The sequence below is a fragment of the Manacus candei genome, unplaced genomic scaffold (genome assembly GCF_025592945.1).
Source record: "Manacus candei isolate 608988 ecotype Guabito, Panama unplaced genomic scaffold, ASM2559294v1 h1tg000005l, whole genome shotgun sequence".
Lineage (NCBI taxonomy): Eukaryota > Metazoa > Chordata > Aves > Passeriformes > Pipridae > Manacus > Manacus candei.
This window is the reverse complement of record NW_026138053.1, coordinates 21,645,863-21,673,480: the sequence shown is the minus strand read 5'-3', so window position 1 is coordinate 21,673,480 and position 27,618 is coordinate 21,645,863. Positions and strand designations below refer to the sequence as shown.

Genomic DNA, 27,618 nt, shown 5'->3' with positions numbered 1-27,618 from the left:
TTCTTGTACTGTTTTGCTCTATTCCTGTGCACTGGGTTTTCTATCGTGGTTATATGATACCTTACATGTACTGCCTAGGAGTCTACCAGGGAGTAGGATTTGGGGAAAATTTCCAATTAGAGACTCTGCACTTAGGAGACAGTATGAGTGAGTGTAAGCTGAACTGGTTGAAATTGCAGTGCAGAGATACCACATCAATTAAATCTGAACTGAGCTGAAGACCTCATCTCAAATTCCTGGCTTGTACGAGCAAATAATACCATGAAACATTTATAAAAAAACTTGAAAGGGCTATCAATATGTAACCACAAAGAAAGCATAGGAAATTGTAGTTGAAATAATGGTGTATTACATTTATATTCTACTTGATGAGTGCAAAGTCTTTGGCAAAGCACATCTGTTGCCACTTATTCCATCTGTTTCTTCATCATGTTTGATCTATGCAGAATCTTTCCTTGGTCTATTACCACAAAATGGTTTGGGGGCTAATAGCATTTGTGTACATAAGATATTGAAAATATGCAAAGTAAGGATATGAAAAGTGTGTATCCCAAGTTACACTTCCACTTCCCTCTTTCCAAGAAGATGATTAAATTATATTTCAAGTCTGTATGTTATTGTCTTTAATAAAAGTATTGATAACTTGCTTATTCTCGTAGAATCTTTGAATGAAGACTAAAAGTCCATTTAAACTGTCTGTTTCTGTGAGTTACAAAACATAGGAATAAAGATTTTTTTCTCACCAACCAATTGCCTGCTTGGATGAAAAAGCAACAGTTACTTGGGAGCTGTTTACATCCTTCTGTGTTTCCCTTGACAGTTTCTTGGCATGAGAAAGCACTGCTATAATCCTGAAGTAGAATCTATCTGTTTCTTGCCCCTGAGGAAGGGACATTTTGAGTTGCCTTTAACAGAAGGCCCATTCTGAGAACTAAACAATAAAGTGTACTCATGCTTGGTGTACCTAAGATGGAAAGGCTTAATGCAGCACTTCCTTGTCTTGTCAGTAGGACACTCACAATATTGAGATAAGTGCAAATTGACTTCTTTTGGAGCGTGCACTTGGATCTCTGATCCAGTAATTTTTATTTTACCCCATGCTTTTGAAGATTACCAGCATAATCAGGAGTTCAGTCATTTCAAGGGAAGGACTGACCCTCCAAGAACAGAACTGCTAGAAGGAGTAATTCTACTGCAATGTCAACACAGAATTTGTGGTTTAATGTAGGCTCCTGAACCCCTCTCCAAAGTGATCCCAAGAGCTATCCTGTCAAAGACACCCTTTCAGAGTTTTTCTGAAGAAAATGAGTGTGGTGCATTCCAAATTCAGTATCCCGGGTCCCCTTTGAATGCATTCTTTTCTTGGGACAGATTTCCTGTGTTAATTCACAAGATAATATATTTCTGACTCAGGAAGATTTGAAATGGCATTGACCAATTTATCTGCTGTTTGTTGGCTTCCTTCAGTGCTTTGAAAGCTTTCCGAGTTGATGTGATGTCTGGCTACATTTTCTTTCAGTGTAGAGGTTGAGTTCTTACCTAGTGGTGAATTTCAGGGTGATTTTTTTCTTTTTTTTTAGATATTTGTAAATGCTTCTACTGTTTTGCATATCATGAGGGGAAGTCCTAAAAACTTTAAAAACATTAAACTTTTCATAGGTTGAGAAGAACTCTGACATGGAGGTGGTAGATGACTTGGAATTAGTCATATGCTTTCTGAGAGTGAAAGGCTTTACTTCTTACATTTTATTTGTGTCTGAGGAGCAGGTAACTTCAAGAGGAAGGTCAAATACTATGAGTTTCCACTGTTCTATTTCTTATGTGGAAGCGCCATTAGAAAAGTGTAGGAGGAGTAGACAGAGAAAATCGATTTTAAGGTATGTATAGTATTGGGAAGATACTGGAGAAAGTGGAAGTGCCCTTATGTTTGACTCAGTGAGGTAGGGAGCTCTGGGGCAGTCTTGATGCAGATAGGAAACATCTTTATTAAGGAAACAGGCCTGCTTTGTACCTAGCTGAGGGCTGTGAGTGATGTCTTAATGTACCAGCCTTCATAAAGTCCTGTGTGTAGCAATGTAGAAATAACATCAATGAAATGTTTTTCCACATACGTAGGATATTTTATCCCCAAACAACTCCTGTTAAAACTGCAGTATTGTGGAACTCTGTCACTTGCTTGCCAAAACTGCCAGAAACTGTAGGTACCACCCCTCAGTTCTGACATGTGTTGGTGGAGCACAAGCAGCTGGAAACATTTCTCCCAAGTGCATCACAGACTTAACTCCCTTTTCTGTCCCATCTCCCCATCTGCCCTTGTATATACCATATTTTTATATTCAGAGGTTTGAAAAAGATTAAGCAGTGTGAAAGTTCTCCTCTAAATCCAGAAAATGCGATTTATTTTCCCTATCATAAAAAAATAAAGGTTTAATATTTGAGAATGTTTGAGGCATCTCTGTGCTGTCTACCATCCCAACTCTTGCATTGTGAATGTTGAAGTATCCCCAACGTTCCTGATTTTCTTCTGTTATTTCCTCTTTATAAATGGTTCACTCTTTAGAAAAGGACCACAAACATTTGCTCTTATACGTCATGTGTTATAAAACTCTTTCAAGCCCAGTGGATAGAGTGAAAGATATCAAATCTAGAGAGAGGATATATAAAGGACAGATGTTTGCACCAACTTGAATGTACAGTGCTTAGTACTTTAATCCCTTGGTCCCCAGGGGATAGACAAGTTGGTAATATCTTCCTTTTATAGATGGGGAAAATATGATGAGGTAAATAAGTATATCCTCTTAAGATGTGTGTATATAAATAACTGAAAGAGAAAAGATTTATTTTAGGCCAAACTACTAGAAAAAGTTACAAATGTTTAGGGTTTTTCCTGTGGGTGAGGACATTCATAACTACATCAGACAGCATTAAGAATTTATAGTGTAAATATGCTTCAGGCACAGATCAATTAATAACTGGCAAAGGACCTAGCAAAGCACTCTCTCAGGGAAGGGATTATTCTGAAATTGTGCATGACTGCATCTCAGGCCCCCTTCTTTTGTACCTTCTGGAATTGGCCACTGTCAGGAAATAGGAAACTCATCATATCTGGTCTATCGATTGCCCACAGCTGCAGGTACTTAGTGCAAAACCTCTTCTTATCCAGGACATTGTGGTACCTTCTGGAAACCTTCAATTTTCCTTGTATACTATTTGTAGTAAGGGTGTATGCTTCATGTTGTACACTGTGCTGATCCCCAGGCAGCTGCAGGAGAGGAGGGTATTGGAAGGTCCAGTGATCTATGGCAGTTGTTAGCTCAGAGCTCATGCCAGGGTCATCAGTAACAAAGGAAATCTGTGGTATGAGGTTAACATTCATCACCTGTTTACTACGAGAATGCTGCTTAATACTCTGAATTAACCACGTCCCCAAGGCAAATGACTTTACATTGTGGACAGTAGAATATTTCAGATGCTGATAATGCTGCATGCTTGGGTGAAGCTCTTACATTCATGTATTTCCAACACTGTCTTAACATAATGGGAGATGTTGTCGAGAAAACTGCAGCTTTTCCCTCTCAGTCTAGAAATTTAAAAAACCAACAGTTCTCCGCTAGTGTAAGTTTTCTGAATTTCTTGCTTAGGTCTCAAGGAAGTTGGTTTCCTGTACTGTTCACCAAGCAGTATTTTAAGCTGTTAATCAGTATCTGATGTTGGGTTTCCATGTATTTCCTGGGGAGACTATGAGCTCTATGACTGTTCATCTCCTAATGTAACTTCCCTACAGCAGTCTGTGCCTGGAGCATCAAGTCCTCCTTTATATTTGAGGCTGTGGGTGGAACAGCCTCCAGTTCCTGAGCAGAAAGGCACCTGAGCATACGTTTTGTTAAAGGATGGGGTTTTTTGCGTAGTGCCTCCTGTACCTCTGGAAGGTAGAGGAGGATTTCTGATGCTGTTTGGAGAACCATTGTCACAGCAGTTTTTGAGGCCTCTCGTTGGGTGCTTTTGTTTCTTACATAAAAATGCTCAGGTAGGGTAGCTTGAAAACGTTCAACTTGAATTTGTAGTTTGTATTCAAAGGGAGAACTCTTTAGTTCCATTACTGATTGCCAGCAAAACATTTCTTGTTGGTTCCTCCAAGTCTGTAGGATTGATAAGGACTGTCTCCACAAAGTCTTCATTGGGGTTTTCTTGAGGCTGGTTTTCAGGCAGCAGTTCCTGTCCTAGGTGAGGTTTAACAGAAGCAATCTTGGAAACTGGCCTACACCAGCAGAAGGGAGTCAGCCAGAGAGAGTGCAGCTCTCTGAAGGTGTACTTGTAATCCCAGGAAAACTTTCAGAAGTTCTGTTTTCTCGGTCCTTGCTCTGTTGTCCGACAACTTAATTCTTTGATTTCTAAGATAGGTCGACTATTATTTGCAGGAAAAGGGAAGAGGGGAATTCTTTAGGAACCTGGAGAGCTTTGGTGAGGAGCTGTCAGACTATCAAATGGAAAAACTGTTGTTCAAAACTGTCCTGATCAAAGCTTTATGCTCACAGAAAACATTTACTTCATCATTATTATGTGTGTCCAAGGTGTCCCTGTAAAAAGGATTTTTATGTTTGTCCATTTCCTCAGTGACACACTCTTCAATGTTATTACATTTTCTGGCACTTCCTGCTTCTATGAAGATACTGACTTCAGCTTTACAATTATTTTCCTAGACTGTGCCTTGAGGCTGCTGCTTAGCAAATGCTAAGCTAACCTGTTTGTCTGGAATATCACAGTGCTGCTTGTTTGCCTGGAAAACATTGTTGTGGCTTTATGCAGGCCATTGTTACCAGCTTTGAACAGAGGGTTGGACTAGAGACCTTCAGAGGCTCACCCTAAATTTATTTTGCAGATGTAATAAAGAGCAAGCTTGAACCTCAGTGTCTCTCTTACTTTTTAAATGGTGAAGGTTTGAAGCTCCTGGCCTTCTTAATGCTTAAATAAAATCTTCTGTGTCAGTTAAGCCTCAGAAGTTCAGGGGTATCAACACAAAAGTCTTCCTTGAAACTCTTTGAATTGCTGCACCTGTTCAGGAACTGTGATGGAGAGGGTGCATTGCTATATCTGTTACTGTCCAATTACTGAATGTTATCATGGAGAATCAACACACTGATGTGTCAGATCTTCCTCTGCAGGGGAAATAAAAAGTTAAAAAAACGGTTGTGGGGGGAACAATTTGTGTTGACATGAATGTGAATGAAAAGTTTGTCCTTATTAATAGTAGCTTGGCATCTCTGACTTTTTTGAAAAGCTGTGTACAGAGTTATTTGATGCCCACGATTATCTTGGGTGGATATTTTCTTGTTGGAAAAAGGTTTAGTGGTAGCTGCTCAGTAAAAGGTAAATGTCATAAGAACTGCTAAAATTTTTATAAGTGTATTACTTGACTCTCGGGTAAAATAGCTTTTATTTTATTTTAATTCTAACTGTTTTCTTTTTTCTATTCTTTCTATTCAAAGAAACGATTGAAAGCAGCAGAAGCAGAAAGCAAGCTAAAACAAGTGTATATACCCAACTAGTAAGTATCTTTTTGTATTGTTTTGTTTCCTATCTCATTGTAGAGGGACTGGTGTAGCAGTTTCCATGGCCTGCCAGTACTGTATATTTGCTTTATTTGCATAATGAGGGACATAGTTGAACAAACATGTCAGAGAACTATTAAATTAGGATACCAGTATAACCAACCTTCAGCTGATGCTTGAATTCCTTTTTATTTTTACTGAGTTAATGCTGACCACTCTGATACTGATAAACTAGGTGCCCTGTGGAAGAAAACACAATAGCCTTGGTATTTCAGAGCTGGCTGGAACAAAGCAGCTCCTCCCTCTGTGCTTGCGCTGCTGCTTATGAGTGTTGAGGCTGGTTCCACATGCTGACCTTCCACTGTGGGACACAGGGTATTTCCTCCATGGGCAGCAGAGGACTTTCCCTGTGGGGCTTTCCTGCTTAGGATGCTGTGCTGTCATGTTGCTCACTTCCTTCATCCTGTGTAACATTCCCATCCTGAAGTGACCGTTACTTAACTTCTAATTTTTTATTTTTATATGGGTTAGGAGCTGGGGGCTTGCTGGCAAGGTCACAGTCACGAACAAAAGGGTAGCTAATTAACTGCTCAGTAACTTCTGTTTTTCTTAATTCTTGTCAGCAGTGGATCACCAATGCATGGTTGTTCTCTAATGTAATTTTTTTTTATATACAAATTTCTCTCTCTGTAAAAAATAATATATTAAAATATATACTATATAGAGTATATATTGTATATAATGACATATTATTCTTAATATATAATGCAGGTATATGCATTTTAAAACAAAAATCTTAATAAAATGTTTTCTATTACATTTCCTCTGCATAGCCAATCAACAGTTGCTATAATGCAGAACTTCTAGTCTGCTCTGCCCTTTCTCTTTTCAACTTTCACTCCCAGCTATGTTCCCCTGTGTATTATCCCCAATAACTCCTTTACTCTTTTATGCTATCTCCTTTTAAATATTTATGAACTTCTACCATCTGTTCTGCTACTTTAGACAAAACTAATTTTTATATATTTAACTTGCCAGACAGTCCCTTTTTTCTTCTGAAAATAGAGGGTTTCTTTTTTGCTTTGAAATATGTCAATATCTCTCAGGTGAATTTTCTAAAAATGAGGTGTAATATTCAGAGTGAAGCCAAATAGATTTCTTGTCATGCAGTTTCTCAACAGTATTGCTTTCTGTGGACGCTCTTACTCTGCAGAGGGACACTGGACCTCGACTTAAACATGAATTCACAATGTGATAAGCTCGTAAAGCAAAAGGCAATGTAATTTAGACTGCAGATGCAAAAGGATATTGCAGACAAGAGAGCCTGGTAGTCCTGCTGCTGCTCTTGGATTATAACGTATGTAGGTAGGGCTTTGTGTTTGAAAGGTTGTGGTGCTCATTCAATAATGGCTGTCTGGAGTGGTGTCTTATCCCTCAGCACTGTACCTCAGCAAGGTAATTGTTGTTCCTATCTAGAGAATACAATAAAATCAGCAACTTACCTCCCTGCTTCGGGAAAAGATTTGTCTCTACCCATGTCTCTGGCTCTGATTTCCAGTCATGGTTGATTCTGTGAGTGTTATACCTTAACTTACATATTGTTTAATTGATGAAATGGGAATCAGATTTTCCTCTTTCTTCAATCTCCTTTCACACGTATCAGGAAAAGTAGCAGTTGTGTATGTGATTTATTAAATGCTGCATGAACGTTTCTGCTGCTTTTTTGCTGTTAATAGCTCTAAATGTGGCAACAATTAAGTATTTCTAAGCTTTTGGATTATTTCTATTCAAGTTTCAGTACGAGGTCTGGCACATAGGTAGTGCATGCATACCTAGAAGAAGATTATTTTCTTGGCTTGTAATAGCAATACACGGTGTAGGAATCTAAATATCAATGTTATTGATTTGTCCTTATCGTGTTACTGAGCCCATTCCTGTTTCAAGGCTTGAACCATAATGATTCACTTGTCACCCCAAAAATAAATTACTTGATGTAGGCTATCACAAGACCTATGCAGAAGCAAATCAGCTGATTGACTGAAACCTATTCCAGCAGTAGCTGGTGTAGAATTGTTGGCAGGGAGAGACCCCAAAGGATATCAGATTTAAACAGTTTTATCTTTTTTTTTTGTCTCTGGCTGTCTTCCATTGATAGGACTCTTGTCGTGATGTTAATAAGAAAATGTAGGAGAGAGGAGGATAATAATAAGAAAGAGAATAGAAGCTACCTTTAAGGGTCACATACCTGTTACACAATGAAAAATAACAGCTCTTTGTGAAGCATTAGAGTTGGTATTTTTTAACTTGAGGCTGTGCCCCAAATTTATTAATGCAGGTAACTGAAGCGTGGAGAGTCATACAGGTAATTGATGTGAGGTTATCAAGTCGTAAACCAACATCTTAGAAAAAACACTTCTGTCCTAGATTGGACAAACACTTATGTGCCTCTTCCAAGAATAACCTTGGTTTTGGGACAGACATTTGTAGTTGACGTGACTGAACCAAATGTCTGTGTATACGGCTTTGTGGTGCAGCCCTTTGGTTGAAAAGCACTAATGTGCTTTCCTGGTGAAAGGAAAAAGTATAAAACCAGTTAAGTTCTGCATTTAGGAATTACTGAAAAAAATGGTTCAGTTGTTTTCTGTAGCACTGTCTCTGTCAGTGGGAGTGGTGTTAAAGCAGCAGCGGCAGCCTGAATGCACAAAGAGATTCCACCTTCTCACATGCCTCATTCTGCCACCCTCCAATGTGAATGCAGGGCTTGGAGACCTTTCTTCATGCAGGTGTAGTCTCAGTCTCTTTCTCCTTCTAGTGTGTACCCAAACATACCCTTCAGGCTGTTGTGGAAGTCATATTCTGGTTTTACTAATCTTACAGGCATCCTATGTACTTGCTTCTTTTTGATGACAGTCTTGTTGTGTAGCTGGTGCTTTTTGGGATTAGGACGTCTGAAGTCATGGAGGCTGAGACATCCAATTTTGTGTGGCTTTTCTCTCCTTTGCTTTGATCTAAGTGATATCAGAAGGGCTAAGAACAGAAAGGGAAGAATGAACTGCTTCATACAATCTTTAGTCTCCAAAATGTATTGATGTAAAACATGAATTTTAGCTGTACATCTGTAAATGTAAATTAATACATTCTATTTACAGTATTTTATCCGAGAATCTCAAAGCGCTTTGACAAGCTGCAAACGCTGCCTCGCAAAGACATGTGAAGCAGGGAAATACTGTTCTCCCTGCTGTGCCCCTTTTGTGAAGCCAACAGGGAAACTGGAGGAATAGTTCAGAGAAGATAATGCTTTGTTTCTTGGTTGTCCTCTGCTGGAGGAGCAAGACTTTTTTTTTTCTTCCCTGTTTCATTGTGCAGAGGTCTATTGCAGCATGGAAAACTTAAAGGTGTAACACTGCTCTTTCTTCTGAGCTGTGCTAGTTAAAATGGCGATCTTCAACATTTTGTTGGAGAAAGCTCCTCTTCAAAAAGCATTGTTTATAGGGGTCATTAGACCTGTTCTTAGAAGTGGGTATTTCCAGGAGCCTGGAGAGTTGTGAGAAGAGCTCACCTCTCTGTTGCCTGGATAAGGAATCCAGACAATTGCATTTACCTAGAGATAAATGGCATAAATGTTCCTCACAAAGGATTTTGAATTGTTTTTATTACTGAGGCTTTATTTCTTAATTGTTCTGGTGCATTTAGCACAGATGATTCCTTTAATAACAGGAAACATTCACTAGGTGGTATTAAGTTTATAATTATTTCTAACAACAAAAATTTTATCACCGTGCTGTGGGTCAAATGCTAGCCAGTCATCTAGTGAAGTGATTTCAGTCTCCTGTGGGGTTCAGGATTATCTTCAGGTTGGGTTTTTTTGGGGCAGGGGCTTCAGTTCACGTTGACAGGCTTCCAGTGCCTTCTTTCTGCATGTGCTTTATTACCTTAATCTCTTCAGTTGAGACTGATCTTCTGCAGAATACAGCCCAGAAGTCTGCATTTCGTGGTCCCAGTTCTAGCATAACTCACTGCTCCTTCACAACTGAAACCTCTTTAAGAGTTCCATTCCTGATACAAGAACTAGAAATGGTAGTTTGCCACACCATCAGTATTCTCACTACCTTATTTGCATCTTTCTCTTCAGCTTCATTAATTGCTTAATGATTCATCCTCTTACTCATTCGGTTCTCTTGTTAATAGCTGTAGCAGGCTTTGGTTATATCAAGCAAGTTTAATTAACATATCGTCAACAATTATGAGCTTTTTGCTTCTCATATGATGAAAACATTATCTTCCTGAATTTTATTATTACTGCCACTTTGAGACTTGACCTTAGCTTTGGAGCAGGACAGTTTCTGGTGCTTGCTGCATCTTCGTTAATTGTAGTGTTTCAAAATCCTGAAGTTTGGCACAACTATAGCATGTTAGTCCTGCTGATCAGGATGGTTTGGTGATCAGCTTTCACCTGGGCATTCCTTCCACTTGTGTTTAAATACAAGCTTGATAATGGTCATAGAGAGGACAGTGGAGTCAGGCCATCACCCTCCTTTCTGATCTCAGTTCTTTGAATGTGCTTTGCTGGGATTTACTGATGGATTTCAGACTCTTTTACTGCCTTTTTGGAGGATAAATCCAGGGTTTAGAAGGGAAGCAACATGCCTGATGTTAAGCCATAAAGCTTTAATTTTCTTTACTTCAGTCTTCTGCTCTGTCAAGCAATGCCACTTGTAACAGTGTTCAACTGTGAGGGCTGTTTGTTTTGCAGTGTCTTTGGTAATGTTTGCACATGGAGTTTGCTAGTGAATCATTGGCAAAAGTTCTTTTGCTGCAGGTTACTATAGTGACATCCCAGAGCAAAGTAGTGTGTGAATGTACCCTCTTTCAACTGCCCCTTTGTTAAACGTGCCTGCAGATCTCCTGCCATCTGTGGTGTCAGAATTTCGTGCCATTCTGATAAGCACTCTGAAACACTTTAATCTTTGTAAGAGCTGGGTGAATTAATAAGCAAAGGGAGATGAAAACCTTATCAAGCTTGTTAATTAATCTGAATGCCTTTTTCTTCGCCTCCTGTGCTGCTTTTGGGCTGTGTATGTGCTGCTCAATGTACTGCAGCAACAACTACTTACAGTGTTCCTGTGCCACTTGGCCTCCTGAGCTTTCTCTGCTGCAGAAAGGCCCTGAGCTTTACAGTGAGAACACTATCAGAAGTTTTTCCTCGACTGGACAAACACCCTCGTGCCTCCTTACACAACATGTGTGTGGTTCCTGTAGTTCATTCACAGCAGAACCTATTTTGTCTCTATAGAAATGGAGCTTTCCTGAACTGTGTATCTCAGGACCTGATTTGACATTTTCTGATAAGAAGGGTGACCTTCTGGCTTCCAGGGCAGTGTCAGCTTTCCACCGGCATTTGGGTTTGTTCTGGAGCTGGGAGGGACAGTTGTCTTCAGAATTATAGCACTTGGAACTCCTTTGCTTTCAGGGGTCATTGCTGAGAATGTGAAACCTAATACTGATACCCCATTAGAAAGAAATTATTTTGGCTGTATTCCCACAATGCTGTTTTTGCAGCAGTAGCCAGGCTGAAGCGTAATAAGTATGTTGGGTCACTAAAATCACTGGGACTTCTGTGTCAGTGTGCAACTAATGTGTAAGAAAATGGGTTTTTAGAAAGCCACTTAAAGATATTTCTGCTTGAATAAACAGATTCCAAATCACAGAATTTATTACTTGGAAATAAAAGGAATATACCCACTCCCTGCAGTCTTCAGGTAAAAGAATATGAGGGAAGTGTAATCAGCAGTGCAGTTCGGGGTTGTGTTCAGCAGTTGGCTCCAAAGCCAGCCTGCTCTTTGTTGCTTCTATAATGTGAAGTCCTAACAGCACCCAGGAGTCCTTGCATATTTGATAACTCCTTGTGTATTCTTGTCTGAAACTTTGTGTGTGACTTCTTCCATCTTCCTCCATTCCCCAGAAGTCCTGTCAGTGCAATATTGATACTCTGTCCTTCTCGTTCCCACCCATGCCAAGGATGTTTTTTAATGTCTCATTTTCTGCCTCAGATACCTCTTCCTCTGCAGAGATTCTGTACCATTCCATATTACTCTCTGTGCCAAGGTTTTGTTTCCCCTTCCATTCTCAGCTCCTGCTAGTAGGATTTTTTTCCCCCCTCTTTTCCTGAAATCAGCGTTTTAAAGAGGGTATAGGGATAGGGTGAGGTGATTCGGATGTTGTTATAATGTGTTGGATGTACTTGTGGGAATTGTGGCCACATGATGCAAACCTTTGCAGTAAGACAAATGGAAATATTTGTGACTGCAGTTTAGGGTTATATTCCCCTGAATAAAGCAGAGGTTGCTCTTTTCTCTGTCTACATTTCCTGCTCCATTCCCAAGCCTTCTTTTTGGAGGTTTAAGTAAAATATCCCTCATGTTAAGAACCTGTAGGTGAGATCTTTTTTTCACCTAGATTTGGATGTCTGGGATAGTTAATAAGATACCTACCTGTCCTCACTGATTTATTGTTTTCTAAAAGGTTTCGAACTCTTGTAAATGACATCCAATTATCATTATTTTCATTATTGATGTTATTTAAATATTATTGGAGAGAGTGTGTTCGTGGAAGTCAGGTTGCTGGTAAGTACAGCTGGTTCCAGAAACCATGTGTCGAATGAAATTTAAATCTTCAAACATTTTGGGCCATACTTTCGAAAGCCGAGTAAGAAATCACATGCCTCAATTAATGCTTGTCCTTCTTTTTGCTTTGTGTTTTAAGTAACAAGCCAAACCCCAACCAGATCAATGTAAATAATGTCAAACCAGGAGTGGTAAATGGTACTGGAGTCCAGACACAGAACACAGGAGCAGGACGGGCCTGTGAGAGCTGTTACAGTAAGTGCAGTGCCAGCATGGCAGCTGTGTGTGCAGAGTGAGTGCTGCGTTGTAAACCTTAAAGTAGCAGCTGTGTTGTGGTGGGGGTGGCAGACAAGCTTTGCAAGGGTGTAGGGGCAGAATTGAATATAGCAGCTTTTAGGCAAATCTGCTTTTGTTGGGTTTTTCGGGGTGGTGTTTTCATTTGTTTGGTTGTTTTTTTCCTTACTGGTGTTATATTTGTAAATAGAATTATAAAGTATGAAAGGGGGAGTTAGTAAATGTTCTGCATAGTTGTGGGTAACTATTGAGTGAATACTTACATTACCAAGGTGTGAATTTGACAATTTTTTCATCATTTTTTAGTAGATTTCAAAATATGTGATACTCCTATATCAGACTGCTGCCTGATATTAATATATAGAGTTCTAATGATTGTGTTTCTTTATGGGGAGCTGGAATGTAAGACTGTATGAGAAGTCAAGTCACAGATTCTGAACTTTCTTTAGCTGTAAAATTAATGTATGGGGAGTTCCTGAAGACAATCCTCCCTCTCTGCTATGCTCTGCAGATGTTGTTGTCTACCAGTCCTCCAAAATGAGAGCCTTCAGTTCCATTGGCAGGAAGTTTTCCCATCCTAATAGTTGTTTTTTTCTGTTTACGTTTTGAAAGGGGTTTAGATTAATTAATGTAATTGATTCTGCTGAAATCACAAGTATATTTAACAGTGGTGATGACAGTGAAGCCATTATCAGTTTTTTAAAGTCTGTTTGAGCTTTGCTCTGTCTGTGTGTGGGTTTTCTTTTGTGATGGTTCTAAAGAGAATAAGCTCTGAAAAGTGATCCTGTGTAAGGATATATATAATTTCCACCTTTGTTATCTCTAGCCACCCAGTCTTACCAGTGGTATTCTTGGGGTCCCCCTAACATGCAGTGTCGCCTCTGTGCATCCTGTTGGACCTACTGGAAGAAATACGGTGGCTTGAAAATGCCAACACGGTTAGATGGGGAGAGACCAGGACCAAACCGCAATAATTTGGTAGGTACCCACAGAGCAGGCTGCTGCTCTCACCTGGAAAGCTGGGTGTCATGGTATCTAACTAGCTGTACACTGTTCTTAAATATTTAACAGCCCAAAGAATGCCTTCAGCCTCCATTGTTGTCCTTGGGTTTGGTATTTCGTGTCTTGCAGAAGTTGGCACGTTGGCTTCAGCTAGAAGTAATTTGTTGCCAAGTACTACCCTGAGAAAAAAAAAAAACAAACACAACATCATTTGTTTAGCAAACTAGCCATCAAATGCATGGGATGACTTAATGGAGATGGGGAAAAACTGAAATGCCAGCCAGTGTTTCTGGTATTTGGTTTCCATGATTTTTGCTGTAGGGGGAAGAGGACTTTTTTTTTTTTTTTTTTTAAATCCCAAAAAGGAATTAATTATTTCCTGAAAACTGTTTGCTTTCCCAAGGCACATTCAAAATTAGATACCCCAAATAGCTAGTGGCTTTTTAGAGATCCCTTATCTTGTTTTTCTGTTTCAGCCTGGGTTTTTTTTAATAATCCTCCTTTTTGGGTAGGTTTGAGTAAGCATTGTATGAGCTGCTTCTGTTTCATTTTTCCTCTTTTATTTGAAAATCAAAATTCTTGGATTTTTCTTTGAATTTGTATAAGTTCAATCTGGAAGCATCAGACATTGGGCTGATTGGAAAAAGTAGCTGCATCACATGGACAGGAGGATAGTGCACACTGAACTTTGGGTTCAGGTTAATTTCTTTCCTTTCTCCTTTTCTTTGCTATCATTCCCTTTCCATTTCTTCAGTTTAACCTCTGTCCTTTCCAGGCTTCTCCTAATTGCTGAGATAACTGCCAGATTTTATCAGCCTTATGCTTCTTGTTTGTTAATTAAAAAATATGTAAATAGTCAGAGGGGGGAAAGCCTTGTTCTCCCCAAACTGAAATTTCTTCCTGTTTTCCATCTGTGGGATAGGTTTGAAATAACAAGGTACTACTTGCATTATTTTTTTGATTGATTTAGTTGCTTTTCATGAAGAATATACTGCTTAGGCTCTCTGTAGTTGCTAAGTGTCTTCCAGTAGTATTCTTTATTACGTGCAGCCAATATTTGACATCTGTGAGTGCATTTGTTGAGTTCAGAGTAAGAATTAAAAATAATTCTTGTAATTTTGAGCCAAAACCTTTCCTGCATGCAGTATGTTTGCTTTGAGAAGCGAGTTTGTGGTGTATATTTTCATCACGCAGCCCTTCCTGATTTTCTTCTCCTTACAAAAGTTTTGTTATAAGGAGCTTGCATTGTGCATCCAGAGCAACCCTAAGCACCCAAAGTTGCAGAGTCTTTCTGTTGTCTCTATAAACACTACATCATGTGATAGCACCAGGTAACTTCTTTGGATCCCTGCCTTAAAACTTGGGACAGAAATAAATACTTCCCTGTGAAGTTAAAAGGTTTACCTTCATTTTATCCTTTGAGATATTTTGAATAAGATTTGGGAAATGGGGAATAGCTGGGCTGAAAGTATTTTTATCTGCTATACCATTTCTGTTTTCATGTCTCAGAGTCAGTAGTTGAAAGTGATTTTATATGCTATTCTTTCTCTTCTTTAAAACCATACTTTCTGATTATTTTTTTAGAAACAGTTTTTATTTTGCTTTCTCTTTAGAGTCCTCACGGTGTGCCAGTACGGAACAGTGGGAGTCCCAAGTTTGCTATGAAGACACGACAAGCTTTCTATCTCCATACAACAAAACTGACAAGAATTGCCAGACGTTTATGTCGAGATATCTTGCGCCCTTGGCATGCTGCAAGACATCCCTATCTGCCTATTAACAGTGCAGCAATCAAAGCAGAATGTGAGTGGTGCTGCAGCTGGGACCTCCTTGCAAAGGAGCTCTTTGAGGCTCCTTTCCTGTAAAGTTCAAGTTGCAGCTTGTTGAGATGCTCTCTTGCATGTAGCTAGGGGTTTCACAAACTCTAGCTATATTTGCAAAGCCTTCTAACCGATTGTGGGCTAGGCAAATAACTTTGAAAATTCATATAGTTGTCTGTTTTAATTTATTCATGTTTGCTGTTACATCGAGTTGTTCTCCTGCATTTGTGTCATGTTGCCAAGACATGCTTGCCACCTGTAAAATTTCTTTTAATGGGAGAGCTTTTTCAGGACACTGGAGTTATTAATTTAGTTTTACTCTGGTATCTAAATGTCTTTACCCTCTAATTATTTTTCTGTGTTTTACAGGCACAGCACGTTTACCTGAGGCATCAGAAAACCCATTGCTATTAAAGCAAGTGGTTCGAAAGCCTTTAGAAGCAGTACTCCGGTATTTAGGTATTAAAAAAAACAAACACCACCAAATGCAAAAGCCCCCAGCCATAGAAAACACCCTCCTGGCAATTCTGCTGACCATCTGGTTCTTCCATTTGGTTCTAAATTTAGATGCTCATTCTGGACTAAAAAAAGCCCAACAAAAAAAATCCCCCAAAGAAAACAAAACCAAACATGAAAACCTTCCCAATAACTTGTCCTTTTTCCTTTTCCTGCTTAATCTGACAGACCTAGTGGCTCCACACTCCACTCCGGGCTCATCAACCTGTGTCAGAAATTTTTTCATGTGAAGGGAGGGATGTGTTTGCTGTGGCTTCTGTTGTATGTGGGTACAAGCTACCAGCTGCTAACAGAGGCATAAACGTAATATTTTGGGAATATTTGGTTGTCCACTTTTCCAATTTTTGGGCTGTCTGGAGGCAGTTCATACAGTTGGGTCCTCCAAGAAGCCTCTTGGATTTAGAACAGCACTGTGTCCCACAGCTTGTGACTCAGTTGCTGGCTGTTCTTTTCTGAAACTAGACAAGGGGACTATATGTCCATTCTTTACTTTCCCCTTGTTTTTTGGAATTTTTTATTATTATAATTATTATTTTAATTACAATTTTGTAGAGGACTTGGGCCTCATCAGCTGATCTGTGGGAGAGTACTGAATATCTCCATCCAGGACTTGGGTGTAAGTTTTAGGTGCTGGAAGCATCTAGAGTGATGCTACGTGACATGGCAGCGCTGACTCCAGATGAATGCAGAATCGTTTTCCCTGGTGTTGCCGGCTGCTGTTGATACCCTGCAGACATTTCCCGGGTGGTTCCAGCAGCCAAACGCGAGTCTAACCGCAGAAAGCCGGCTTGGACGGGGGCTCTTTGAAGGCTCCCGGCCTAGCAAGGAAATTGATTGCCTTCTTATTTAGATAAGCAACACTGGAGCTGATTTTAGGTTTCTTTGAACATTTTTGTTTATGCAATATTGTAAGGCTGAGGGTGTATTAAATATTTACTGCTTCTCTGTTGAGTGTTGTACTTCTGCTGCAAACTAATGGGATACACAGATTGAGGAACCCTTGGATACTTGCAGTGCAGCAAAAGAAAGCCTGTAAAGGGAGAAGTTTACTGTTGGATAAAATTGTTCTTTTAATAGTTGTACAGAATGTAGCAGTAGATTTTGAGTTTTCATTGCACTGTGTCAGGGTCTCCATTGGATTATTGAGGTAATGATAGAAATGGAAGGAGGCTGATGCACTGGTAAGAAATGGAGGGATGCTTGTGGACTGGCAAGAATGTATTTTTGGAGATGTTGTGCTTAGTGGGCTTGAAGTTATATGTTACTCTGCTGTTGGACCTGTAAGAGAAAAAACTCAGTTGAAGATCCCATTTACTGCTGCTGGTAACTTTCTCAGAATCTTTTCAGTTGAAGAGCGTGTGCTTCATCTCTGCCTTGGCCCAAAGCTTAAATTCAGACTCCATGGGTTCTTTATGTGGGTCTTCGAATCCTCACTTGTTTGGCCAGTTAGGAAATTTTATTTTTTATAAACCTTGCAAAACTGGCAAAGTTGTAATTTCCCCAGGGTTAAGGAGTGTTTCATGACTGTCCAAAGTTGGCTTTTAATATACAGCACCCCCAAAATCACTCCATGTTGTCAGAGAACAGTATTATGGAAATAGATACAAAGTGCTTTTGTTATCAAATCTTATTTTAGGGTAATATAATGACATTGATTTTAACATCTTCAGTAGCGGTGAATTTCTAAATATATGTATATGCTTTGTATCAGTAGCAAATGCAAGTCAAAATTATTGACTGAAATCACTTGAATATAAAGGGAGGTATACTTGGTCACCTTGGAAGTTTGCAGGGTGTTTTCAGATTTATAATTCCAGTATCTTTGCTAATAAAAAAATACCACTTTGCTCTTTTTCAACAGAGTCTCACCCATGTCCTCCGAAACCAGACCCTGCGAAGAGCTTGTCCAGTTCTCTCAACAATTTGACTCCTGCTAAGTTTACGCCTGTCATTAACAATGGATCCCCAACTATCCTGGGAAAAAGAAGTTACGAACAACACAATGGAATGGATGGTAAATATTTTTCCACAAAATGTATATTGTCTGTATAGGCTTTTCCTTCTGTCCTTTCGGTATACAAAGAGATGATGTAAACCCACAGTCCTTTATATAAATTCCAAGTTTCTTATTCTTGAGGGAGGCTATTTTTTCCTGTTGTACAAATCACCTGTCCCACTTCTCCTTCTGGGTGAGACACATGATGTGGACTGCCTGGGAGGTGCATGCCCACAAAAGTCGCTGTGCTAGTGGAACTCTGCCTGGCTTGGCCAATCTTGCAACTGGGATAGTGAAGGAGAAACTTGAGTTTTTAAGTTAGTATTACAAAGAATAGCTTAATAGCTTTTTCCAGTGATGTTTCCTTTTTCTTTTGAGGTTTACAGCTTTTTAACCTGTAGGTAGTAGCTATGCAGTTCCCAGGTGGCTTTCTAATGTGTGGGTCACCTGACTTTCAGCAAAGCTACCAGGGGCTGCATGGCCACAATAAAGGCAGGCTGCTGCTTAGCTGAAGGAGGCAGAGGAGCCAGATCTGGCATGGTATAAACTTGTTCCTGCCTTGGAGCAAGTGACTCAACAGGGAGGGAGAGCTAGAGAGTTTTTCTCATTTTTACCTTTAATTTTAACTTTATATGTAGCTTATCTGAAATATAATTACAAACATTTGATATCTGATTGTATTTTAACATTAAGAACTTTTAAAACTACTGCTGTTCAGGTTGCTGATGTGATGTTTTTCTCTTTTCTGTTCACTTGTGCTCTATCAGGCAACATGAAGAAGCGCCTGTTGATGCCTAGCAGGGGTAAGACCTTGAAGCTGCGCTCAGCTTATGCTAGGAGAGTGATTTTTAGTTTCATCTGCTGGCTTGTCTGTGCTTTGTGGCTAATGAGTCTGTGTGCACCTTCTGTGTTGATGTCTAAGTGTTCCTTGGGTAACCACTTCCACCCATGGTTATGCTGTTCACCTTTCAGGCTTTTCACATGCAGGCGACAAGTCGTACAACCCTACTGAAGACACAAAATCCTGTGTTCATAATTAATTACTAATTCCTCCAGTTGACAGAGCAGTCTTCTAGCAGTTCTGTGAAACTGCTGGCAGCTGTGATGGTTGGTTTGAAAATAGGTGTTGTTTCACTGACTTTTAAGAAAACAGTTTCACGGATCTCAAACTACTTCGAATTCACTCTGACCAAAAGAAATAGAAGACAGTATTTACATCAAGTCTCAAAGTCTCTGTATTTTCCACTGAGAGTGGACAGTCTCACTGGTGAGAGACTCTCTTCACTGCTGGCAGTAGAAGACTATTTTCAAAATTTCCACTGCTTAAAAATTAATCTGTTCTGAGTACTGAACAGACCTCAGAAGCTTTCGTTCGTGATAATGCAGGAAATGTATACATGATGTCACTTTACCAACTTCAATGGAACAAACCCATTTTGAATATTAGGCTAAACAAGTGTCATTGTGAGACAGGCAAACACAAAAACTTAAGCTTACCTGTTCCCATGAGCTGGCCAACACTGCATGCCCTGATGTTGAGCTTTGTGATTAATGGCTGAGGCAGCGGATGGTTACCAGTATTTACATGCATGCATATATGAGTGCATGTGGAGAATACAACAGTGAGGACAGTGGTTGTTCTACTGTCTGGCTGTCTTTGGGAATTTATGCCTTGATACCACGTTGCTGAGTTTTCATGTGCTTTGTAACTTGTCTTTTGGGAAGAATAACAGAGCCCTGCTGCCTTGGTCAGTTTTGCTTCCTTGGAAGCTTTGTCCACTAATGAGGGATGTAGATGAAGAGTAGCTCATTGAATTTCCACAGCTCCCAGTGACTACCTGCTTATGGGCATGGCAGCTGCTCCCTGCTAAATGTCCTCCTCAGCACGAGGACTGCTGAGTCGCTCAGCAGATCATGCACTTGTGAAGCTCAAAGGAGGGAAGTAGAAGAACAGATCCTTCTCTCAGGAAGGCTCTCTCTGCACTGAGCACTGGACTTAATAACCCGAGACGATTCTCTGGAAATGGAGGTTTCTTATTTTAGTGTTCCAAGATACAGATCACTGCTCGTATAAGTATTTGATTAGATACATTTCAGTCATAACTGTCGCTGAAGCAGTTTGCAGAAAGATTTTGGAGGAGTACCTGTTCAGGCTCCTCAGAATACGTGTTTCTCTGAAGCAGATGTGTGTAGGTCTCCCTGAGCACCTGCTGCTTTACCTGCTCAATCTGTTCTCAGCCAGCCACTGAAATACTTGCAGTAGTACTTGTCTCTGTAACTGCTAGGTAGGAGAGTAGAGTTCAGTCCCAAAATCTGTTTACCTGCTGAGGGAGTGAGTGTTAACTGAATATTTTTGTGAGCAGTTCAGCTTAAACTTGTTGGTTGAGATTTATTTGTGAATGTAGAATGTTTGCCACGCTGCAGTTTGACATCTGAAATACTTCCTGACCCTGGGTTGCTGGAAGCTTTGCCAAGACAGGGAAGGAAGGGAACCACCTGCAAAGAAACAAAGTTTAAAGAACTTGGATCGAGATCTGCTGGGCACAGGGAAACAGATGGTGAAAGTTTGGTGGATCTCTTTCTGTCCTGTTCCCATTTTGTGTGTTAGTGCCCCTTAGCACAGGTTCCCAGTTGCCTTGCATGTGAGCTGGTGAGCCTTGCTGGCTGGTGGGCATGGCTAACACTGGTTTCCTGCACCATACAAGAAGTGGGATCGTGGTGCTGAGAATGGAACCATATAGGTTTATAATCTGGGAGGGCTGTTGGCAGGAAGGGAGAGGAAGAGCATGAGTTGAAACTGTTCAAAAGAAGCAGCAAACAGCAGTGAGAGTAATGAAGCCTTTTGACCGGAATTTAGGAGCCAGCAAGTGAGTTACTATAAAAGGATAGAAATAAACCCATCTATCCAGAATTCTGGATTATAACTGACCTCTAAAGTAGAAGGAAAGGATTAATGAGGGTAAACTGAATTGGTAGAACCGATCAGATTCTGCATTTACATGGGTCCTATAGATACTATGGGAAATTGTGGGGGTTTCTGTGTTGTTTTTTATGTTTCTCCTCTCCCCTTAGTGATACCCAGTGACATACTGGCTTAGGTCACTGTAGGAGTGTACTGCAAAGAAAAGCTGGTGCTCCAACAACTGCACAGAGGCTGAAAATACTATTTCTGCGCAAATTTAGGTGCAGGAAGACACTATATCCACCTATGTTGAAGTAGTTTTCAAGGAGATGTTAACCTACTGCAATGTTGGATGGGTTATCCAGGTTTTTCTGTGCTTCCTGCTGCTGTGCTGTGTTGGTGGCACCTGCAAGGCGCCTTACAGTTTGGACAGGTCACTGTGTCAAAAGTCTCTGACAGGTGACAGTGGACAGCTGTTGTGGTGGGCTTTAGCTGAACTCTCTTTGCTGGTGCTGGGCTATTACTTCAAAAATCAGAGGAGAAGTATGTACACTGTCAGTTATGGCTGCTTGCTGAGCTGATGACATGTGATGAGTTTGTAAGGCTTCCTCATGGCCAGGTTGTAAAGCAATATATAATCAAGAGATTTATTTGCAGGAAATGAGCCAAGTAGCAGCTTGTATTTTTGCTAAGTGTAAATCATTAAGATCCATGTTTATGCATGGTAATTGCTGAATTTTAAGGAGTACTTCAGGTTTTTCCTTTGGAATTTTGTTGTTTAATTGCTTGGTTTTTTCTCTTGCTACTGTAACTCCAGCTAAGTAATTTTAACTTTTCTTTTTCTGACTCATCTCTGCTTAACCCTTGAGACCTTAACTTTTTCAGGCTTTGAATATGATTTGTCTGGCCAGGCATCTTGAGTTTTGACCGGTGCCTGAATTCCAAGTGCAGGAAAATATTCTTAATCTCATCTCCTCACTACCTGCACTCTATTTTATAAGAAGGGTGTAGTCCTTTCATCTATTTTGTTTTCCTCCTCTTTAAATCATCTTGGAGGCATCACTAGGCGTACAGTGCCCTTCCCAGCTCTCCTTCAACATTAGATTAGCATGGACAAATTGCTGCAGGATCCTATTTTTGGAGCATGAAAAGTACAAGGAGTCCCCTAAGCTGTCAAATACAGTAAGATTTAAAAAAATTACCAGTTTATTGCTTTTTCACTAATGTTCTGGAGCTTGACTCACAATCTTCACCATGAAACTTCCCCTAGAGAGACAAGAGAGGATGTTTTATGTTCTGGAACCTGTTTACTTGATTCCTTACACCTATCCAGTGTGGGATCCATGTGGTACTTGTCTATGCAAATTCCTGCTGGGGGAAGGGAGGGAGCATTGTTAGATTTTTATTTTTCTCCCCTCTCTTTTATACCATGTTAACTTTCATGTAATCAAATTTGTTTTTCAGGGTCATCACATGCACTCTAAAATTGGCAGAAAGAGGGAGGACATGAATGAGTAGCTGGAATAAAGGGAAGGCTTTTCCCAGCAACAAACTTGCATTGATAACATGGTAGTGGATCGAATGCTGAAAATTGGAGAGGGTTTATAGAAGAGCTGTGAAAACGGTGAAGGGACTGGAAAACACACTGTATAATGGAAAATGCTTTTACCAAAGTGGAAGTTGTAGATGTTTGTCTCTGCTGACAGGAGCAGCAGAAGTATAATAATAGAGGGCTTTTTGTCTAGCTGGGAATCTAATAATGAGCTGCAGTAGCCAGAAGGTACAGTAGAAAAATTTTGGCTGGAAACAAGCTGCAGATTTTTGAGCGAGGTTAATTAACTGTTGGAATACCTTGCTTCTGCTGCTGGGGATTTCTAAACCCAAATGGAATGTCAGTCCAATTTAACGTATTCTGGTTCATTGTCTCTCACCTCGTTTTTGGGAAACGTGAATGAACTTCTAGAAACTGAAGCATTCATCAGCCTAGCATGGCTTTAGTTCAGTTATCAAGAGATGAGCATGACAGTGGAAAAACTGTTCTTGAGGAGAACCAGCTGTTGAAGTGGGAAAGTAGGGAAGTTCTGTAACATCAGCTATGTGAGGGACCAGAATTATCTCAGAGGTTTTTTTCCAGCTGACTTAGACCTTGCAGAAAATGCATCAAAATTCTACCTTTATCAGCAGTGACCCCAGTTGTCCTTCCAAAGCTGAGGAGGGTGTATTGGTCCTTTAGTGAAAAGTGCTATACAGGGGGTATGGGGCAAAAGTCCTGGCCTTAGCTGTTGATATCCAAACCACAGTAATGCTGACTCATGACAAGAGAGAAAATGTTCAGTGTTTTTTAATGGAATGACTGTTTCTTGCCAGCAGCAGGAAAGAATGGCAAGTTGCTTGAAAAGCTTGTGCCTGTGCAACTTCCTTGCTTTAGGTTATTTGACAAAAGTACTGATTATTTTTGAGAATTTTACTTAGGATTTTGTATTCAGATGTTAGGTGAAATTTTTTTCACTTGCCTTCAGTTTAGCCGTGATACTGTGTTTAGCTTCTTTTGGTGTTATGGATAAAGATCTGAAATGAAATCAGCAGATGGGCATCATGCTCTATGGATCAGCTACTAAAAACTATTTTATCTAGGAGCAATGGGATGGAGTAAGGTGCAGATGTTGACTGAGTGAGAGGCGAGTGTATATCCCAAGGCAGTGGTAGAGAGCAGGTGTAATTAATGTGAGAGGAAATGAATGTGTAACAGTGCAAGGGCAGAATTGCAAAGTCCCAGACAGTACAAAGCCTGAATTTGTAATTGAGTGGAATCTACCTATGTGACACATATCATTCATATATATATATATACACACACACACATACACACACACACATACACACACACATATATGTATATGATGTATAATACTCCTAACTCTAAGAATAGTGAATAATTCAGTGCTTTCTAGTTTACATAGCTTGGATCAGCAAATCCTAAAGCAGTGAGGTGTGCATGGTTTTGTTGCCTCTTTTTAACCACTTAGTGTGTTACAGCCAGGCAGGATATATATGATGCTCTTTTTGGAATGTGAGTGGATAGTATTGATTGGCTCAACTGTGAGACAGATGGCAGCTCTCCATTCTTAACATCCTTGTCCAAGGGTAACTGCTGACTTCTTGGAGTTGGCTGTCACTATCCAGAAAGTATTAGCAGGGTCCTTGAAGTACTTGTAGCAGGAGGTACAGCTTTGCATGAAGAGACACATCTGTGAGGTGGTTACAGTAAATTAGTGAGACCTGTTAGACCAAGCATTTTAGGAAATGCTGTCCAAATCCAATGAAGTTAATATGCAGGGGTTAGTGGAAAGAGGTGGGTAACAAACCAATACTTACTCATCCAAAATTAAAGCCACTCTTTGCAAAATCTCTCATTTGGAGTTACTGTGTGTTTAATGTTGTCTTGGGTTTATCTGTGCAACAGAGAACTGTGATCACTTCTGTGTTTCTTTACAACCAAACCAGTCTGTATATCTCTATTTGTTGCATGGGGCTGGGCTGTATTCTGAACTACATCAATCTTTCCCTTTTTTAATCTTAAACCTTTTTTTTCCTTTTCCTTTGCCAATCTTGGTAGGAACTTACCTAGGTAAGTAAATTGCAAATTTAACATTGTTTTTATGTACCACAGAATTTGAAGGAAATGTTAGTCTAGGTGGTGTTTGGTACAATTTATGTTCTGTTCTGCTTGTTGCACTTGCATTCCTGAAAGTTTGTAGCCTCTGATTGTTAGAAGGTGGACACTCAATCTGCTCACAGCAATAACACACTCTTGGTAGTTATAAGAAAGGGAGGGGTGCTAAAGTGTTCTTGCAAGCTTGCAAAAAATGTATGTATGTATATGTCAACACACTGAGACTGCCTCAAGTGAACCAGTAACCTGGAATTGAAATCCTTGTTCATCAAGCCTCATTCATGCATGAATTTTAATATTTTTTTTCTAGCTTGCTCACAAATATGATACTATTGATGTTTTTGTTACTGCTGGGAAGGATGAAATCCCAGGAGGAGGATTCCTTTTGGAAAAGGAACATGCATATAAAGAGTGTATGGATTTTTGAAAGGAATGTATTTTAGTGGAGTAAAGTTGCTGGTTGTGAAAGTGTACGTGAAATTCTCTACATTCACTGTGACTGGAGATGCACTTATGAATCTTGCTGCATATTGCATGCTCTGCATGATACTTCTCGTTGGTAAACAGAAGGTAAAAAACCAAAATGCCATCTGACTGAAGTTAGTAACTTTGCATAAATATAAATTTAACAACTCCAGGTTGTGTCCAGTGGCTGGAAGCTGGGCTACTCTTCCTTCTTGGTACTTGGGTCAGTTTTGTACAGACTTGTGTCGAACTATGAAATGGACTGTAAATATCCAGCAACAGCGTTGTATGTTCACACATGGAAAAGCACTGGAAGGTTTCTACCCAAGCAGAAAATTGTCCATGCTTCAGCTTCTTGAAACTTGCTGTAGTAACTTCATGGGAACATCCCTGCACTCCAGCCTGTGCTGGGCATGCTGCCGAGGGTTTAGGCTCTTCCGCTTCTGAAAATGGCAGTTGTGTTTCGTGTGGTGTTGGCAAAAAAGCAGGCAGAAACTGAGCAGTGGGAGTGGTTTTTGTATGCTGCCATTGAGATGCTGAGGTCCTCTCTCTGGAGTCGCAGGGGGTGGGACTGGCTCAGCAAAGAGCATGTTTAGTGTCAGGCTACCAGTGGGAACAGATGTGCTGGTTTGCTTTCCATTGGGAAATGAGATTCCACCACTTCACTCAATGTTCTTGGGTGCCACCTATCCCCTGCTCCCTCAGTGTGCTCTTGGGGTGGTGCTCTAATTGCTGCTGGAAGTTTAGGTATTCTCTCATTCAGAATTTTTATTTTAAACAAATCTGAAAGCATGAGATTCAAATGAAATGGAGAGTGTTAGAAAAGGAACGGGTTGGTTGACTGAGAGGTAGTTTCCCAGTAGCAGCAGACTTGTGTTGCTGTTTGTGGTAGTCTTTCCCCACCTGTGCTTCCTTAGGTGAAAGTATATTCATCTGCAGCTTTGATACTTCAAGAAGAAAGGATCATTAGGGCATAGTAACCTGCTGGACTGGTTTTCAGCCAAAATCTCTGTGATTGTGCTTATGCTTGAGGAACAGTTCTGAGGTCTTTGGCACTAAGTTGTGGGGAGTGAAAGCCTGCTCTGAGGGTGTCAGTTAATCTCTGTACAGGGATTAGATGTTTTATTACCATTTCAATAACAATGTAGAATCATCTGTGGCAAAGGACATTTATGATTCTCTGCAGCTATACCTTCAGTTTGTCTTCATTTTTTCCTCTGGTACTTCCTCTTTATTTCAGAGACTGGCAGGAGGAATTGGATGTCAGGAGATTTTCTGGGGCCTTGGGTTCTTTTCAGTGCTATGGAAAAAGCCCTCAAACATTTAATCTGGAGTTTTCAGAGTATATTTCAATTTCTTTGACCACAAAAGAGCGGAAGACCTACTTACAGGCACAACTGTAGACCTTTACACTTTGTGGTTTTAAAGGTTTGGTCAATCCTAAAAGCTTCTTTTGCTGTTTGTGTATTTCTGTGTCATTTGGAGGAGGTCAGTGTTGTTTCTGATGTGGAGCTGTGTAAATTCAAGCAGTTGGACCTTAGATTATCATTTTAGCCCCCCAAATGATCTTCTGATGTGGATAAGGTGAGGTTTGCCTCAAAACTTTCTGCCCCATGGCTTCTCTAGACATTCCACCATAAAATAAAGTTGGACAGGTTTTTTTTCTTGGAGAGGAGCTGCCAAAACTGTTGTATTCTGCTGCTGATTTAAATTCCTATGCTGTCTTACTTTTAACCTGCTTGTGGATGCATGTGTGTGAGACATCTCTCTCTCAAACCTTGATCTGTGAAAATGGAGCAGGCACGTGGGGCAGGTCTGAGTCTGAGATGGTGAGTTACCTGTCTGTACCCTGATCACCCAGAGACAGAGGATTGTTTTAGTTTGTAGAGGTGTCTGCATCTCACAGACTTCATCTCTCGCACAGAAGCCACCTTGTTTCCAGATGCATCCCGTTGACTTGCCAGCTGTTCTGCAATGGGTTACAGATGTTGTGCTGTCTCTCTGCATCTCTTTGGTGCATAAAAGTTGCTCATTTAATAGCAGTGCTTTGGCTTCATATGCTTTTACTGTAATTTTTTTTTAATTGCCAAGTGAATAAGATCTTTTTAGTGCCTGTTTTCATTCTTTCAGACTTCAGTTATCGAAGTGTGACTAAAGGGAAAATTCACGGATTAATTCACTAAGATTAACATGCTAATTGATACCTTACTGCTGTGATACCAAGAGTATAAATTGTATTGAAACTGTAGCTTTGTTTTGTGTCCTATTTTACTGGAGCAAAAAGTTGTCATGGGCAGCTTTGTGCTAGAAATGGCAGATTGGGAGCGAGGTGTGTACCCGTTGTTAGCACTGCTTCTCTGCTGTTTGAGGGCTCTGAAGCTTTGGGGCTCAGAGCAAGCAGCACTTCTGCTTAGCCTTTGCTCAGTTTGCATCTCTCACTTCTCCCCATGGAATATTCTGGGTTAATTGTGGTGCTTAGGAATAGCACTGTTTACTGTCTGTCATACATCCAGCAATAGTCATCGCAGCAGCCACGTATCAGCTGCTTCTGTAGCCCAGTCTTTTTTGGCATCAGGGATGGTCTTTGTACAAGAAAAGAACTGATCTGGACTGCAGTTAAAACAAAATGTGTGGCTTCAGTCCAGGGACTAGCATCAGTTGATTTACATCTCTCAGAGCTCCTGTGAATGGAGAAAACATTATCTTTCAGTTATGGAAGGGGGAAATAAAAGACGAGTGCTGGAGCTTAGCTCTTAAGCTGACAGATTCTGGTTGCAT

The 27,618-nt window shown here is 40.2% G+C and overlaps 1 protein-coding gene across 6 annotated transcripts in view; it reads left to right on the top strand.

Moving 5' to 3' along the window:
- The window catches only part of MTA1 (metastasis associated 1), a 229,881-nt gene that overhangs the window by 191,622 nt on the left and 10,641 nt on the right, over positions 1 to 27,618 (top strand). For 2 of the 6 annotated variants that reach the window (XM_051805107.1, XM_051805081.1), the window contains 8 exons: positions 5,487 to 5,545; positions 12,312 to 12,427; positions 13,293 to 13,444; positions 15,082 to 15,271; positions 15,658 to 15,747; positions 17,666 to 17,818; positions 18,568 to 18,603; positions 24,319 to 24,330. In XM_051805107.1, coding sequence (XP_051661067.1) covers positions 5,487 to 5,545; positions 12,312 to 12,427; positions 13,293 to 13,444; positions 15,082 to 15,271; positions 15,658 to 15,747; positions 17,666 to 17,818; positions 18,568 to 18,603; positions 24,319 to 24,330 — 808 coding nt within the window. Of the gene's footprint in view, positions 1 to 5,486; positions 5,546 to 12,311; positions 12,428 to 13,292; positions 13,445 to 15,081; positions 15,272 to 15,657; positions 15,748 to 17,665; positions 17,819 to 18,567; positions 18,604 to 24,318; positions 24,331 to 27,618 lie in introns of those variants that run through there. The other 4 variants (XM_051805091.1, XM_051805117.1, XM_051805099.1 and 1 more) reach the window with 3 other exon arrangements.